The sequence below is a fragment of the Vitis vinifera genome, chromosome 8 (genome assembly GCF_030704535.1).
Source record: "Vitis vinifera cultivar Pinot Noir 40024 chromosome 8, ASM3070453v1".
NCBI lineage: Eukaryota > Viridiplantae > Streptophyta > Magnoliopsida > Vitales > Vitaceae > Vitis > Vitis vinifera.
Window position 1 is genome coordinate 22231509 of NC_081812.1, and position 17098 is coordinate 22248606.

General features: G+C 36.0%; 2 protein-coding genes across 2 annotated transcripts; both read left to right on the plus strand.

Annotated features, from left to right (window-relative positions):
* Positions 1-7072: 7072 nt before the first annotated feature.
* Positions 7073-8076, plus strand: LOC100241750 (NADPH-dependent aldehyde reductase-like protein, chloroplastic). The gene has a single exon (XM_002282165.4). It carries the CDS (start codon positions 7169-7171, stop codon positions 7943-7945), a length of 777 nt encoding a protein of 258 aa, XP_002282201.1. The 5' UTR covers positions 7073-7168; the 3' UTR covers positions 7946-8076.
* Positions 8077-8299: 223 nt separating this feature from the next.
* Positions 8300-15440, plus strand: LOC100264031 (uncharacterized). The gene is made up of 7 exons (XM_002282174.5): positions 8300-8843; positions 9690-9744; positions 10250-10324; positions 10501-10592; positions 12051-12132; positions 14694-14777; positions 15104-15440. Exons 1-7 carry the CDS (start codon positions 8524-8526, stop codon positions 15227-15229), a joined length of 834 nt encoding a protein of 277 aa, XP_002282210.1. The 5' UTR covers positions 8300-8523; the 3' UTR covers positions 15230-15440.
* The last annotated feature ends 1658 nt before the right edge of the window (positions 15441-17098 follow it).

The window sequence follows — 17098 nt, forward strand, 5'->3', positions numbered from 1 at the left end:
ATTTCCATGCAACTAAATCTTGCTTCATGCCTCATTTCCCATTCTTTCTTGCCTTCTTTCTTACTCCATAATGGTCATTTATCATCCTCCAACCTCATGATATCCTTGTTTTGCCTTTCCTTGCATTCGATGAATCTTGACTCACTTATTTCCTCATTTAGCCCTTTCTTGATCTTTCAAAATCTAAAGTCATTCAATTTTGCACAATTTTCTTCCCTTGAACCTGAGATAAATCTCCAAAGTATAGATTAAACTCATGGCTAGGGCCTTAGCATTGATTTAGGTCAAGTTGGGTGATTTGGATGTCTTTTGGTGTACAAATCATATCGAATATGTACCATTAGAGCACATATTTTGGCTCCAATCACTCTCTTCCACTCAGAAATGCTAAACAAGTCAAATTTCATAATCCCCAAAAATATTGAGTGAAATGAGGTTGAGTTTCCTGAAACTTGGCATTTTGCTAATGTTGTTCTAGCCATAGAGCAAAGATATGAAATGATTGAGTAGATTGTTCAATATCCTGATGGAGGAGGAGATTTGATTTTCTCCAACTTTTTTCGTCATTCTAGTAGCCCTAGAATTTCAGATTATGAACCCTTTAGAGCTTCAAGTTCATATATCCCAGTAAGAACCACTAGAATAGAAGAAAGATCTAGTTCAGCAAATCCTAAGAACATTAAGCTAACAAGTGTATGAAGTCACACCAACTTGGCCAAACCCTTTTACATGGAGGAAAATGAGTCTACTTAAGAATCACATCAGGATGAATCTCCTGATATGTCTCATACTTATTCTCAGATAATTAACACTATAAGCCTTGATGATGAGGATTTTGAGATCAACAAGGATCTCTTAAGAAAAGACTTCTATTCTGAAGTCAACAAGAAAATGAGAGTTTGGTTCTTTAGCAAGGTCCCTAAAGACATTACAACCCTCTACTAAGAAGAATTCTATACGTACTTAAGACAAGAAAAGAAGAATGTTAAGTATTGGATCTGATTTGAACTCTTCAAACAAAAAGAATATCCAGATTACCCTAGTAATCATGTTAATAACACATCCACAAAAACCAAGATATGGAAAACTAGTGACGAGATTGTCATAGAATCCATCCACCCTCTTGAAGCTAAGATAGAAAAGAACATTAATGGAATCATAGTCAAAGCTTCACCCTTTAAGACTAAGCCATAAAATAAAGGAACTACTAGTGCTAGAAATATTAGAAGAATCATGGAACAGAATAACTACATTAACATGTTTCTTAAAACTATAAGTGATCAACTCAATAGGGTTGAGGAGATTATTGAAACCCAAGATCACATTAAGACTTCATTTGTTAAGAAATATAATAAGCCTTTATTTAAGCCTTTTGAATTCTCCAAAAAAATCCAGGAAAATTCTCATATTGATCAAGCTTTTATTGATAGGATAAGCCAAAAGGTCAAGGATAACCTTGTTGTCCCAGAAACACCTCAGCCTTCTCACAGAAGAATCAATATGGCAAAAAGAGATATTAGTTCTGAGGCAGAGGTTGGTGAACTAATTAAGATTTTTAAGGAACCTCCTAACCAGACTGTTATGAGGATTATCCACAACCAAGAAGCCCCTAGGACTAGGAATTATTATCCTAGACCAACTTTTCCTGTTATGCAGTATGAGGAAAGAAACCAGTATACTCAAGCTTTCTACACTAGTGGTACTATCTATGAATGAAACATAGATGGTATGATTGAGTATAACATACTCACTAAGCTTCAAGAAATGACCATGGTTAGCATAACCTATAAGTTAAACAATAGATTATCAGACCAAGTTGTAGCTTAGACAATTGTTGTTGGGTTTATAGGTCAGCTTAAGGGATGGTGGGAAAACTATCTCACTTTTGAGGACAGAAATGGCATCTTAAAAGCCTACCGAATTAATGATAATAATGAAGTGGTTAAGGACGAAGAAGGACAAGATATAGAGGATGCAGTGACTACTATAATCTATTCAATTTCAAAGCACTTTATTGGAGATCCTGTAAAGATTAAGGATAAGACTACAGATCTCTTAACTAACCTTAAGTGTCCCAAGTTTCATGACTTTAGGTGGTATAGAGAAGTTTTCTTAACCAAAGTCATGTTAAGATCAGACTGTAATCAGTCTTTTTGGAAAGAAAAGTTTATCTCAAGACTACCTAGACTTTTCTCTGAGAGATTTAGGATTAAGATAAGGGAACAGTTTAATGGACAAATCCCTTATCATAAGCTTACTTATGGAGAAATCATAAGCATTGTCACATAAGGAATTAAACTATGCAATGAATTTAAACTTAAACAACAAATGAAAAATGAACAGAAGATCTACAAGAATGAATTTGGATTATTCTGTAGCCAATTTGGATTTAACCAAAAAGGAACCAAGCCCCCCTCTAAGCAACGTAAGAAACAAGTAAGTAGAAAGCCTAGTAAGGAAAAGTTCTATCACAACAAGAGAGGTACTCATGACAACTATAGGATGAATGAAACTAAGCGTTCAAGACACATCCAAAGAAGAATGAACAAGGAAGCCTAGAAAAAGCTAGAACATTTTCCACAATCTAAACCAGTTTGTTTTAAGTGTGGCAAAGTAGGCCACTATAAGAAAGATTGTAGGGTTAGAAATAAAATTAATAACTTGAATGTCTTTGAAGACTTAAAAGATATGCTTTATGAAGTAATGCTAAACACCTCAGAATATGAATCAATGATTGATTCAAATAATGAAGATGATATTAATCAACTAGATAGTAGTGGTGAGATCTCAAGCCAAACTTCTAGTGACCATGAAGATTGCATTAAGGGTAATTGTGATTGCCGACCTAAGACTATAAATGTCATAAGCCAGGATCAAGAACTTGTCCTAGATTTTTTAAGAAAAATTGAAGATGAAAAAACTAAGCAAGATCTTTATGAAGTCTTTAAGAAATCTGTCGGTAAGCAAGAAGTAAAGAAGACAATAAATCCTTATAACTTAAATTAAATCTTAACAAGATTTAACCAATAGTCTACCAAAGACGTAACCATTACGGATCTTCAAGAAGAAGTTAGACAATATAAGAAGGAAATTAAGGATTTAAGACAATTCACAAGCTTAGGTTTGACAGACCTTCAAGAACAAATCAATAGGATTGTTGTAGGAAATATTGTTGATAACTAGGAAGACCTTGAAGAAGTTCCAGAATCTTCACAAGCTAATGATGAAGAAGCAGATGCATACTTGAATACTGTCAGTAAGGTTATTTTCCAGAGGTGGGAAGTCTCCTTTATTATTGTAATCAAGAATAAATTTGCTATTGATATTGTTGTTTTGATTGATTCAGGAGTAGATTTGAATTGTTTTCAGGAAGGCCTAGTGCCTACTCAGCTTTTTGAAAAAACTAGGCAAACTCTTTTTGGAGCTAATGGTAAAAGACTTGCTATTAAGTATAAGTTGTCTAATGCTCATATTTGCAACCAAGACATTTGCATTAAGCAAACCTTCATTCTAGTTAAGGATCTTAAGGAGAAAGCTCTCATTGGAGCCCCATTTCTAAGCTCTATTTATCCTATGTGGGTAGATGACCAAGGTATAAGAATTAAGCTCTTAGATAAGAAAATTCTTTTTGAATTTTTCAATCCACCAGATGTAAAAAAATATAAACATCTTAAAGGATCAGGTGATTCAAGCTAAGGAAAACCAAGTGAATTTTTTAAAACAAGAAATTAATCTTGTAAGAATAGAAAAACAGTTGCAAGTTAAGAAAACTTAAAATGCAATAGAAAAATTTAAGGATAAGATTGTTGGAGAAGTTTGCTTTAAAATTCCTAATGCGTTTTGGCATAAAAAACAGCACGAGATAGAATTACCTTATGAACCAGACTTTAGTGAGAAAAATATTCTTACTAACGCTCAACCTATCTAAATGAATAAAGATTTGTTAAGTTACTGTGAAAAGGAGATCCAAGATCTTCTCGACAAGAAACTGATAAGAAAGTCTAAGTCCCATTGAAGTTGTTCAGCCTTCTATGTTCAGAAACAGACTAAATTAGAAAGAAGAACACCTAGACTAGTTATCAACTACAAGCCTCTTAATGATGCATTAAGATGGATTAGGTATCATATTCCTAATAAGAAAGACCTTCTTCAAAAGTTAGTTAAGTCTAAAGTTTTTTCTAAGTTTGATATGAAAACAGGATTTTAGTAGATCCAGATTGCTGAAAAAAATAGATATAAGACTACCTTTATGGTTCCCTTTGGACATTATGAATGGAATGTAATGCCCTTTGGCCTTAAGAATGCACCTTCAGAATTTCAGAACATAATGAATGAAATATTTAACCAGTCTTCTAATTTCATCATCGTCTATATTGATGATGTGTTAGTTTACTCTGATTCTATAGAACGACATTGGAAACATCTCAATAAATTTGTTCAGACTGTCAAAAGTAATGGTTTAAGCTTGTCAGCCACCAAAATTAACATGTTTCAGACTAAGATAAGATTCTTAGGCCATCATATCCATCAAGGAACCATAACCCCAATTCAAAGGTCAATAGAATTTGCTAATAAGTTTGATGATGAAATTGAGGATAAGAAACAATTACAACGTTTCTCAGGAAGCCTTAATTATGTGTCAGACTTTATTCAAGATTTAAGTCAGCTTTGTGCTTCTTTGAGACAAAAACTTAAGAAAAATTTTGTTCCATGGAATAAGGATCACACCAAAGTTGTCAAGATTGTCAAATCCAGAGTTAAGACCCTATCATGTCTTGCCCTAGCCGATCCAGATGCCTTTAAGAGTGTTGAGATAGATTCGTCAGACATAGGATATGGTGGGATTCTTAAGCAAAAAATTAATAACCAAGAGAAGTTGGGTAGATATACTTCAAGAACTTAGAATAGTGCCCGACTCAACTACAACACCATTAAAAAAGAGATTTTAAGCATTGTTTTATGCATTTCAAAATTTCAAGATGATATTTTGAACCAAGAGTTTTTATTAAGAGTTGATTGCAAATCTGCAAAATCAGTTTTACAAAAGGATGTTAAGAATATAGTTTCTAAGCATATTTTTGCTAGATGGCAAGCTATTTTAAGCAATTTTGATTTTCAAATTGAGTATATTAAAGGAGAAAATAACTCAATCCCTGATTTCTTAATGCGTGAATTTTTGCAGGATTTACAAGATTATGACCCCTAAAAAAGAAAAACAACCTCTTAGGCCCATTAAGAAATCTCTGGACTCTAAGAAATTTCATCTAGCTCTTTTTGAGAAATTCATGCCACTTTATTATGAACATTTTGAAGTTGCAGGTTCTTGCAGCTTTTCCAAAGATCCAATTCCTTCAGCATCCCTTAAGCAATCTATCCCGAATAGGGATAATGAAATAAGTTCGAGTTGTCTACCTTCTGTGGATGATTCCTTCCTCACAAATCCTTCCACTATTGATACTAAATCCTTAACTAAAAGTCTTTGTGAATTGCAGGAAATGTGCATGACTTTAGAAAGAAAACTAGAAATAGTTGACTTTCTCAAAAGTCATCCAGATTTGATCAAGGTCCAAGCCCCATCTTCCCCACTGGTAAATGGTGAGAATAAGCAATTCACTCCACTGGTGAATGAAGCAAATTTAAGTGAGGACGAGTGGAATTGCTTCAAAATATGAATGTATTTTCAAAATAAGGAGATATTGTATTCTCTTAAGCATGATGTTTGTTTTTTAATCTTTGAAAAAGCCAAGGCCCTTGTAGAAGAAAAACAAGTTTTTATTTCCGTCTTTCTTCAAGATCTTCATATTTATCTTTCAGCTATACCTGGTCTTCGGATCCCAGGTTTAAAATTAGTCAAAGATATGGAGTTTGATGGTTCTAAGATTTGTAGATTTATTGATGAACCTCTTCTCCACTAGCAAGACATCAAGAAGTTTGTTTGCAAAAGCAATCGAAACTTTACGATCGGTAGGGTTTGCCTAGATTTGCAGTACTATCAGCCAATCAATCTCTCTTTTAAGAATGATAAATTAATCCTGACTCCATAATTACTTTTGGATTATAGACTAGTCCATCAACTGGTTTGCTTTGACCATTGCAATGCAAATAATTTTGGAAGAAAGATAGTCTTGGGGATGATTCAAGGTTTTAAGATGAATAAGAAGTTTGTTGATGCCATTATCATCAGCGAAGCTTCAGAATGGATCTCGGATGGCAGTCTTCTCCCAGCACAACACTATATTTCTTTATATTATCAAAACAGAAGACCAAATCTATTATCCTACCCTTTTGAACAACCTGATATCTGTGTTGAACCACTCATCAATCGGATGAAGAATTGGAGAGCTAGGATTATCAGTAGAGACTTCGAAGCCTATCCAAAGAACATGGGTTATCTTATTGTTGCAGATCCCTTTCATAAGATCTTCTGCAGTAAAAGGATTGATCATTTACCGACCAAATCTGATATTGAAGAAATCCAATTGCTTATGGAGACGTGAACAGACTATATTCTCCCTTGATATCTCATTCCATCGACAAGCTTTGAGCAGTCAGCACCGAAAGCAATTTTGTCTACAAGCATGTGATACTACAACTCTTAACCAACCTAGTATACCAGCTTTCCTTCGTTGAAAGTAAGATTTGTCTACCAACAAGTCAAGATTTTTATAGTAAAAAGTCAATTTTACTATTCACTATTCATTCACGAATGGTTATTATTTTCAATTGGAATCAAAAGTTACAGAGTGTCTTATCGTCCACTATGTTCTATTTTTGATTTTTTTTTTGCTATTTAAGGAGGTCAAATATGAATTGTAAACACAATTCATATTTGACTCTTTTTCCCGTCTAAAGCTTTCCCTTATAAACTTGACTTATATATATATATATATATAATATTTAATAAAAATAAAATATAAGGAGTCAAAAGTTACACAGTACGTCACTATGTTATGTTTTTTATTCCTTTTTTGGTGGAGCCTGATCCTCATTGTAAACACAATTCATATTTCACTCTTTTTCCTGTCTTTTATATATATATATATAATATTTAATAAAAATAAAATATTAAAAAAACAAATCTCACAAATCTTATCACTATAAGACACTACCCTGCACAATTCAGCCTTCACCCTTACTCCCATCCCTTTCCACCATCCAAAATTCAGATATGGCGACTCCTCTCCCCCTCCAAGACCGAATCGCAATCGTCACCGGCGCTTCCCGGGGCATTGGTCGGGCCACCGCGCTCCACCTTGCCTCGCTCGGCGCAAAAATTGTCATCAACTACACATCCAACAAGGCCCAAGCGGAACTCGTAGCAGCCGAAATCAACTCCTCCTCTTCTCCTTCCTCGCCACGAGCCATCATTTGCCAGGCCGACGTCTCCGATCCGACCCAGGTGAAGTCCCTCTTCGACACGGCAGAACAGATCTTCAACTCGCCACCCCACATCCTGGTCAACTCAGCTGGAGTCCTGGACGCCAAGTATCCCACCATAGCCAACACTTCCTTAGAGGACTTTGATAAGATTTTCAGCATCAACAGCCGAGGGGCTTTCCTGTGCTGTAGGGAGGCTGCCAACCGGATAAAGCGCGGGGGCGCCGGTCGTATCATACTGATGTCCACATCTTTGGTTGGGTCACTGAAGCCGGGTTTTGGGGCCTACGCTGCATCAAAGGCGGCTGTGGAAACAATGGCAAAGATAATGGCGAAAGAGCTCAAGGGGACAGGGATAACAGTAAACTGCGTGGCGCCGGGTCCTATAGCCACAGACATGTTCTTTTCAGGGAAAAGCGAAGAGGATGTGAAGAAGGCGATTGAGGACAGCCCACTGAGTCGACTGGGAGAGACCAAGGACGTGGCTAGTGTTGTTGGCTTCTTAGCAAGTGATGGTGGTGAATGGGTTAATGGGCAGGTCGTTCGGGTTAACGGCGGATATGTGTGACCCATTCCTTGTATTTCTCTGTAGTAGCATGCCGCCAGTTGGATGGCAATGATGATTGAAAAATAAAGAGTTGCGTTCTCATAGAATTGTAAGACAATATACAAAATATTATAATTTTGTGAAGGAAGAAATCAGAAAGTTGCAGTTGTGTTTCTAATATGATTAGAAAAAGAAGAAAATGGCCAAAGGTAACGGCTAAATGGAAGAATTTTAAGGTTAATTAAGATGGGTATAAGGACAATTTTGGATTTAGAACCCTAAAAATTTCATTACAATTTTTTTTTATTTTTTTTTATTTTTTTATATACCAGAGGGGATGTCATCTACTATGATTTCACTTAAATGGAGACTTCTGTTATTTTTCACACGTTTCTATAAAACGACATCGTTTTTCTATCTGGGATATTCTCTTTTTCCTCTCTGGGTGCGGGAAAAAGATATTTGTAACATGTGGTGACGGATCTTTCCGTGAAGAAAACAGCACTTGCTTTCTTCCATCAAACTTGCAGACGAAAATTGGGTGTTACAAAGAGTGGGACTGTGGGAGAAGGGCTGAGAACAGAAGCGAGAAATAGTAGATGATGGCACAGTTTACGGCACAGGGACAAGGGCGGTTGAAGCCCCTAGGAGTGGAACCCAAAGACCCATATCACTGCTATAAGTTTGGCGGTGGTTGTTGGCCCAGATTTCGAATCCACAGCCCCAAACTCGGATTTCTTGATTCTACCAAACTATACTCTTCATCTCTCAATACCAAATCAAACCATTTTAGAGCGCAAGCTCGGTTAAATGTGGGTGATAAGGGTATCTACGATGACGATGTCCATGCGGGTGATGGTGAGTTTGAGATGGACGAGTTGGCTTGTTTCAGAGGTTTGGTCTTGGATCTCTCTTACAGGTCTCTCCCTCCTTTGAAATCCCCCTATTTGTTTCTTACTTTCTTTAAATTATCCTATTTGGAGCTCTGTTTTGTTAAATAATTGATAAAATTTCTGGGGTTGCTTTTGCTTTAGGCGTTTAGCTTTTGTATTCTTCAGTTGGTATTTTAGTGGGACTGACGTGGTATTAATTCTTATCCAATTGGGTCCCATTCTTTTAACACGCTTCAAGTATTCCCAAGTGTTGGAAGATGAGGGATTCCTACTGGAACAAGACTTGGATGCCCTTTGAAAGCAACAAAGGATATGCTATAACTTTGATTTCCAATTCAGACGAGAGTGCTATTTATGTTTTGTGTCTACTTCATGCTGGTGTAACAGCCGCTAGTATTGTAGTGTCTATTCGGTTGCAATGGCTGTCTTTGAAGGGCTCTTTCTTATCATTAGGAAGTTGATGTCCTCCAATTAGGTTCTGGGATTTCTGTGTATAGGATTTTATTGGTTGCTTGCACCTTATGGTTGTTAATATTTTCTTATCTTTTCTTTTCTTTTTCTTTTTGATATTTTGTCGCTTCTTAATTTTCCATACTTTGTATGTTGTACTTTAGTCTATGCCCTAGGTAACACGTCCCTATAGGTGCTCTTCCCCTTTCATGTATTTCTAAGTTTGAAGTATGATTGTTCATTGATTTCCTGATTTTCTTGTTACTATGATGTTATAATTTAGTTTATTGACATTCAAAAAGACAGAAAAGAAAGTTATAATTTCTAAGCTGTTGATTGATTTCCCACTTTGTATGGCCTTCTAAGAAAGAAACTTGCATGGTTGCTTGCTCATGCATTTCATGGTGGTTGTCCTGTGTCAGGCCTGTCAATGTTGTTTGCTGGAGGCGTGCTATTTGTTTGGAGTTCATGGAGAAGGTTAGACTGGAGGCTTATGGATTTATCTTTTATGTTTGGAAAGGGTCTATCAGTAGTAGTTTCTTCAGTTAATTACTCTGTCAAGGCAACTTTATCCATTAGAAAGTAAAGAAATATTGTCTAGCAGAACTGGAACAAGCTAATGTTATGCCAAGTAATTGGATGAGATCATTTCACAACTGGTTCTCTGCCTTATGTCAGTCCTCATGATGGGTAGGTAAAGCCCCGAAGGAAACCAGTTGTATCTGTTGCATTTAGTATATCACTTGGTAATCATATAACAAATATGCTGGTATACTGGTATTCCTTATGGTTTACTGGTTTATTTTGAGTTCCACTTAAGAAGAGACTGTCATTGTCAGATACATTATGTCTTTCCTTTTAACCAGTATGCAAAGGAACATACACATGTGCCTGTGTTGGATGGTGAATTTGCACGCACAAATGCATGCACATAAGAAATGCTCATCTTTAACTTTGAGTTCTTGACCTTGTTTTTATCCAGGCTGATGTTCTAGAATATTATGATCAGACTGTGAACTCACCCAGCGGATCCTTCTACATACCAGCTGTCTTGAGGGTATCTAGTTGAAAAGCACTATTGGCTTATTGCATTATTTTTTCTTTTCTTTTTTGAAATTTTAACACTGATGCTTGTTGGCTAACTGCTCCTTCCTTTTCTTTTTGAATAAAATGGTCCTGATCTTTGCTTGTATCACCTAGTGCATGTGAACTGACTCTCCTTTTGTGTTCCAGGTTCCACATCTACTGCAGGTTGTCAAGAGAAGAAGAATAAAAAACAACCTTAGTCGTAAAAATATATTTTATCGGGACAATTTCACTTGTCAGTAAGTAATCTGTCATTTGTCATTGATTTCCTTTCGGTCAACTTAGACAAAAAAAAAAAACCATAATTTCGCTGACTTCTTGTGATTGAGGATAAATTTGATGAGCAAATCATAGTTTCATATGCCTAAATTTTTTCTCATGAAAAGACTTTCCAAGGTAGGAGTTCCAACAAGAGGAAAGAGAATATGAATAGTTCTATAGTAGCCTAAGAAATTTAAGCAAATCAATTTTAAGAAGACCTCTTCTGAGCTGGCTTTTATGCTAGAAGTTCAAAACTTGCAGATTGGTTTCTACAATTAGGGATTGAATTGTGCAGATGAAATCGATGGATTAGAAATTTGGTGCTATCATGAAGGGAAGCATGAAAAACCATGGCTTGAAAGGTGTTGGATCAAGTGTGGCCACCCATGAATCAGAATTATTTTTTATCAGGTTATTCCACTTCAAAAATATAACAACAAAAAAAAAAAACGCTTCCATTTTGGTATATTTGATAGCTTAATCACCTAATCAGTGAACTCAAGATGATGTCTTTTGGATGAAAATTGATAATATAGTCAATATATGAATGGAGTATCACCCCACAATGGTATTTTGTAATTTAGGTTTTAGTTTCTGATGCTAGAGTTTTTTTCTTCTTTTCTTTTTTTAAATAAGAATAACAAATTTTGAAATTCTAATGATTCTAGAAGTCTTTGTTATGAAATAGAAAGCATTTCATATTTTATTCAAGAAACCATAGGAATTAGGAATAGTATCATTTTCTATTGTAGTTTTCCTTTTTGCCCTTTTTTTTCTTCTTTTTCACCAACTTCCTGCAAATTTCATCTATAATCAGTCATGTCTGCCTCCTTATCTAACAGCCTATTCCTTTAATTCCAAACCATAGTCCACCTGTTACTTTTATCTAGGAAGTTTTGCTCTTTAAGCGCTGTCCTAAGACATGTGGCTCCTTTGTTCAACTGCATTGTTTTGTGGCTTTCTCAGGTCCCTATGGGATAAGGCTGAATATCTATAAGCTATTATTGAGGAGGATTTGATGAAATAGAGCTTTTAGAGATATGTTTGTGTCATACTGCTATCAATGATATCCTTGATTTGTCTTTGTTGATGGTTTTCTCATTGTGATCAGTTGGCAAAATCCTAACCTTTTAAAAAAGGGACTGCCTGGTTTGGAGCTCCCCTGCAAGACCAATATCCCCTTGTAAAAAACAATTGTTTTGTGATAGATGTTCATTTTTTTTTAATCCTTTTAGACTACAGGAAACTTCAGGATTTTTTTATTTTTATTTTTTGGATGGGGTGGGGGTTGGCAGCCCTTATGGTGATTTAGTTGAAAAAGTATTTTCCTTGCAATGAAATTTTCTAGCAGCTGAGACAGCAAAATTTTGTTTCCTTTTACTGTATTTCATCACATTTATAAATTGTATATTAATATGGTGGCCCTTTGTCAACAGGTATTGTTCTTCAGGTGAGAACTTGACCGTTGACCATGTTCTACCAATTGCACGAGGTGGAGAATGGAAATGGGAAAATCTGGTAAGACATCCTATCATATAGATACTTAACTTGAAAGCAAAACATTATGAAAATTTATCTGTCTTTCAGTTTGGTGCTCAATTGTCAGTGCTTCTAGTGCGCTATGTCTTCTCCTACTTTGTTAAACCAAAGTGAACAGGTCAGCTGAGAAAATTTTGTAATGGAGAGCATTTTGACAATTTCCATGTGTAGAGCTGATAGGGAATTCTTGATGTCCTGCAAGCATTGTCCACTTTTTGAATAATGTGCTCAAGAAACCATGACACAGTTTGGAGAACTCTCAGCTTAGTCTTTGTGAGAACATATGAGAGTTGTTTTTGTTTCTTGAGATTGGTTGGATGAAACTGGTCTGTAATGATTATTATGGGCAGGGGAACTCTGGAGGTTGGTGGCTTCAGGTTGGTTTTCTTTATTTTCAAATTTCTGATGCAACTCAAGTTTGGGACTTGGCAGAGATTAAATGTCATTTTCTAGAAAGACAACAATACCACTGCTAATTACCACCTGTTGCTACCCCCATGCCTCTGTTTTTTGCCCCTCCCAATAATTGGTCTAACTTTTTTTAATGCATTTGTGCCCATAAAGTCTGAAAATTTACTTAGGCACTCTCCTTTTTTGTTTTTTGGTATTATATGAAAATTTTCCCTTTCCATCGTGTTAATCACAGAAGAGGAACTCTTTTTCTGGAATACTCTTAAGCGTATCTAAGCCCAACTGTGGTGTTAATGAATGGATTCAAATGCATTACTTGAGGTGATGCTTTTTCTGTGAGCCTGTGACTAGAGTGGATTTCCAGGTTGCTAAGGGGAAGAGCTGAACTAATGTGGTTGTTGCCTGCACAGATGCACCCATTTGTAGACATAGAGGACTTGTATATTTAAATTTTCAATTGAATTAAATTAGGTAGGCAGTCTAACAATGTTTATTTTATAAAAGCAAGCCAACCCTGCTTTTACATTAGAGCTTGTTCAGCTATATAATTTCCTTGCTAGAATGAATCCCTGACAGTGCACTAATCACTGTCACCAAAAACCTCACAGTGCCACTGGTTTTAATTTTTATTTTCTCCAACATTCTGCAAACTTACTGCTAATATACATGCTGCTGCAACATCATCACTTTATCTTGCCAAAATATCTCAATAACTGCCAGCCACTATCATCTGCTCTTTTTATCCAAGACAGAGTTAACTGGAACTTTTAGAAAGTCTCATACCAAAGCTGACATTTTACTAAAGCATATATGAGGTAGTAGTTATAATTCATAAATCATCCATAATGATTATGGGAATGGCAAGTAATTCCCAGATTATTGTGAAGATTTTGGACTGATGGCAGTCCTTACCTTCTTTTTATTTTTTGATAGGTAAATTTTTGTCCCCATTGGGACTTGAACCCAGAACCTCACACAAACCCTCCCCATCCCGTTACCACTCGGAACCTCCCACAATCCTCACCTTCTTAATTCTCATATCATTTTTCTCCCACTCAAATTTTTTTTTTTTTAAATTCTCAATTATCCCTTCTATTCCTTTTTATTTATTTATTTTATTTTGCTTCACCCGAGTGCTTCTGTTCATGATATCTCTATCCATTCACCTAATTCAAAATTTCCTCCAGCTGTGGAACTTCTGCCTAGCTACTTGCACACTGTCATTTGTTGGCTATTAGGGTCTCATGGCCCACTGCCCTAGCCAATCTTTTTATCAGATCTCATTGTATTGCTGAGCTTTTCTCTGTCCTCATTTGAAACCTGAAGAATCCATCATCATTAATTCCATTTCTCTCCTAGTAATTTTAGCACTATATATTTATGTATATCCATAAGTCAGGTGCAATTTTAAATTCAGAAATTGTAAGTCTCTGCATTGTCTCATGAGTGAACCAATTGAAGGCAGCAGCTTAGATACTGGTACAAAACATTGGGGATCGTTTGGTTTTGTTTGAGATTCTTCATATCCATATATCCTTTCATACACCATTTTACTTTTATTATTAGAGTGATACTCATGTTGCCTGTAATGCAATATCTTAAGAGTAGAGCATACATGAAGATCGACCACCAGTTTGCCAAGTATTCTTTGTGTGGATTGTTCCTTTGCAGTCTCTAGAGGTTTTTTTTTTTTCTCTCAAAAGGATTTTACCATGCAATCAGATAAAATTAGGCCCTTGTCTCATTGTTTTTGTTTATTATATTTTATTTCCATACACATTGTGGAGGCACCTAGCCCTTGTCTCATTTTTCCTTGTTTTTTATATTTTATTTCCATACTAAGACATCTAGGCACTTCATGGATGTAAATTTAAAGCTATTTTAGCATTTCTTTCAAGTATGTTCATAGCGATGACTGAAAACACTGATGAGAAACAATGTCAAAGCAGTTAAGTGACAGCCTAAAATTTGACTTCCCACTGTCACAAAATATTCAGAGCAGGAAAGGTAGGAAGTGGATTCACTCAAGGGGAGAGTGTTTCCAGTGACAAGGTTTTAACCCTCTATTATTCACTTCCTAAATACTTTTCCTTGTAAGTAAATAATCATGCAGTTTTTCCTTGAAACAGGTCACTGCTTGTGCAAAATGTAACTCAAAAAAGGGCCAAAAAACTTTAGAGGAAGCAAATATGAAGCTGAGTAAGGTTCCCAAGGTATTTTCTGTTTCTCCTTCACCCCCCTCCATACAGTATGACTTTAAGCTCAGCTTGATTCCTAGTAAATCAATTTGCCAAAAATGCCATCACATGAGTTTGTCTACAAAAAGTAACACTTGCATTGATGTGTCTTTCTAGGCAAAATTGACAAAGCAGTATATTTTTTGGAAATATTACTAGTGGACAATGTTAAAGCTCTCAACTATTTGAAGTTTTGTTGACTGACACATGAATCTCCTTTGAAAAATGATATCTGGAAATGCAACTAGTGTTTTTTATTTGTTTTCCCTCACCATTGATTGATCTTACCCTTGATCTTGCAGGCCCCAAAAGACTATGACATACTTGCCATACCCCTGACAAACACAGCTATAAGGATGCTGAGGATGAGAAAGGGTACGCCCGAAGAGTGGCGTCAATACCTATCCAAACCATCTGCAGAGCCATGACATCAATCCCTGGTGACATTTGTATATTCTTGTGCCTCATACATATCAATGTTATTGCTCATTCTGGTTGCTGAATGTAGCTAAAAGCGCCCAAAATTTACATATTGTGTAACTGATATAAGTTTAACCATTCCTCTCATGTCCTTCATGAGTCAATTGAATTCCTGTATAGTGACTCTAAATTGATATATAGTAACTCTTCCTGTGATGATGCTTTTCGTGTTCTTGGGCTATTCTTTGCCATCTGTCAAAGGTTCAAAACTCAAGCTATACTCTTGGTATTTTGTTGATGGTTGGACTGGGGTAACAGCAGGAAGTGTGATTGTTGAGAGTTTCTCACCCATGCTCCTTCCTGTTGATATCTCCTGGTCCTTTTTATTGAACTGGGCTTTCAGACTTCAATATTTGCCTTTCTTCATCAACTCTCCTTGGTTCCTCTTGGCATTTTGGATCACAATCTGGTCCTTCTGTATGGAGGAACACTCGAGCATTTTTGTTTGGGAAACCATTCAAAATTGGTAAATGATAATTTGATCATTGGATGCTTCTGCTTTATGCTGATCAGATCATGCTCAACAACCTGAGTAATTAGTTGTGTTGACCCCTGTTTGGTCCCGATGCCTGTACCTAATCATTATGAAAGAATCTGAATTTTTTATTAAGAAGATACAATAACTCTGTTGTATCACTGTCAGATTTTAACTCAGTTTCCATCTTGATGCCTAGCACATGAATCATATTTCGCCATTCTGCACTATTTGCCATTTCTAACTGGTATGTACCTAGGTTCTTGCGGTTTCAGGTTGACAAAAGATGAACAAAACTAGGGTTAGTTTGGTACTTCATTGATCCATTGGTTTAGTTTAATCACAAACCTTGTTTTGATAATATACCCCCATGCATAACCCTAACTAGTTGGGATAAAGCTTACCAGTGTTAGGTATTTTCATTCTACCCATCCCCCCATTTGGATTCATTTGTGTGGCTTGTCTTATAACTACCTACTATTACCTTCTCCATTCATTTCTGTAGTATTATTGATCACTCCCAACATTGCACATGCCTCTTCACTTCAACCATTTATCTAAGTTAATAACAACTGTTGTCTTCAATCATCGACATTCTTATGAATAACTTTAACAAAGTTGATGATAGAATAGTTGGGCGCCAACAAGCTTTGAATGCTCTCTTGACTTTTAGCAGCATTTCAAATTTGAACAAATACACATTACTTTACCCCATTAAAAGGTCATCCTTTTTTCCCCTGATAAGTTTCCTAACAACCGTTTTGGATGAACACATTTCTGGAATCCCATGCTCCTCCCCACTCTTTATTGTGATGTGGTCATGGGTGTGGACTTTTTCACATACAGATGGACAGAATCATATCCAGAAGCACATTTTTTTCTCATCTCATTATTATTCATCTTCTCTCTCCCCCCCTCCCATCTCCTACAATAATTGCTGCCTGTCTCCTGCATTGTGACTGCCATTATTCTTGCAGTAGGTAACTTTGTCCAGTTAAAACTAACTTTAAACATCAATTAAGAGACTTCAGCTTAATGATCACATAGCATGACACTAGTGGTTGCTTCAAGGTATATATACAGGGTGGATTTGGACACCATAATGTAAAGAGTTTGGGTCTTATTAACATGTCGTAATGTGTCACCAAGCTCTTAGTGCTGGTACAAGCGTGCATGCTCATGTCTCCATGTGAACCATAAAAATGTCTAGTAAAAACAGAAGGGAACGGAAGAAAAAACAAGGGAAAATGTAATCTTTTGTTGTATTCTAAAACCATAATTGTTGAGGTTGACATTGATTTTTTCGGACTTTTGGCTTTTTTTGGAATTTAGGGAGTAAGAT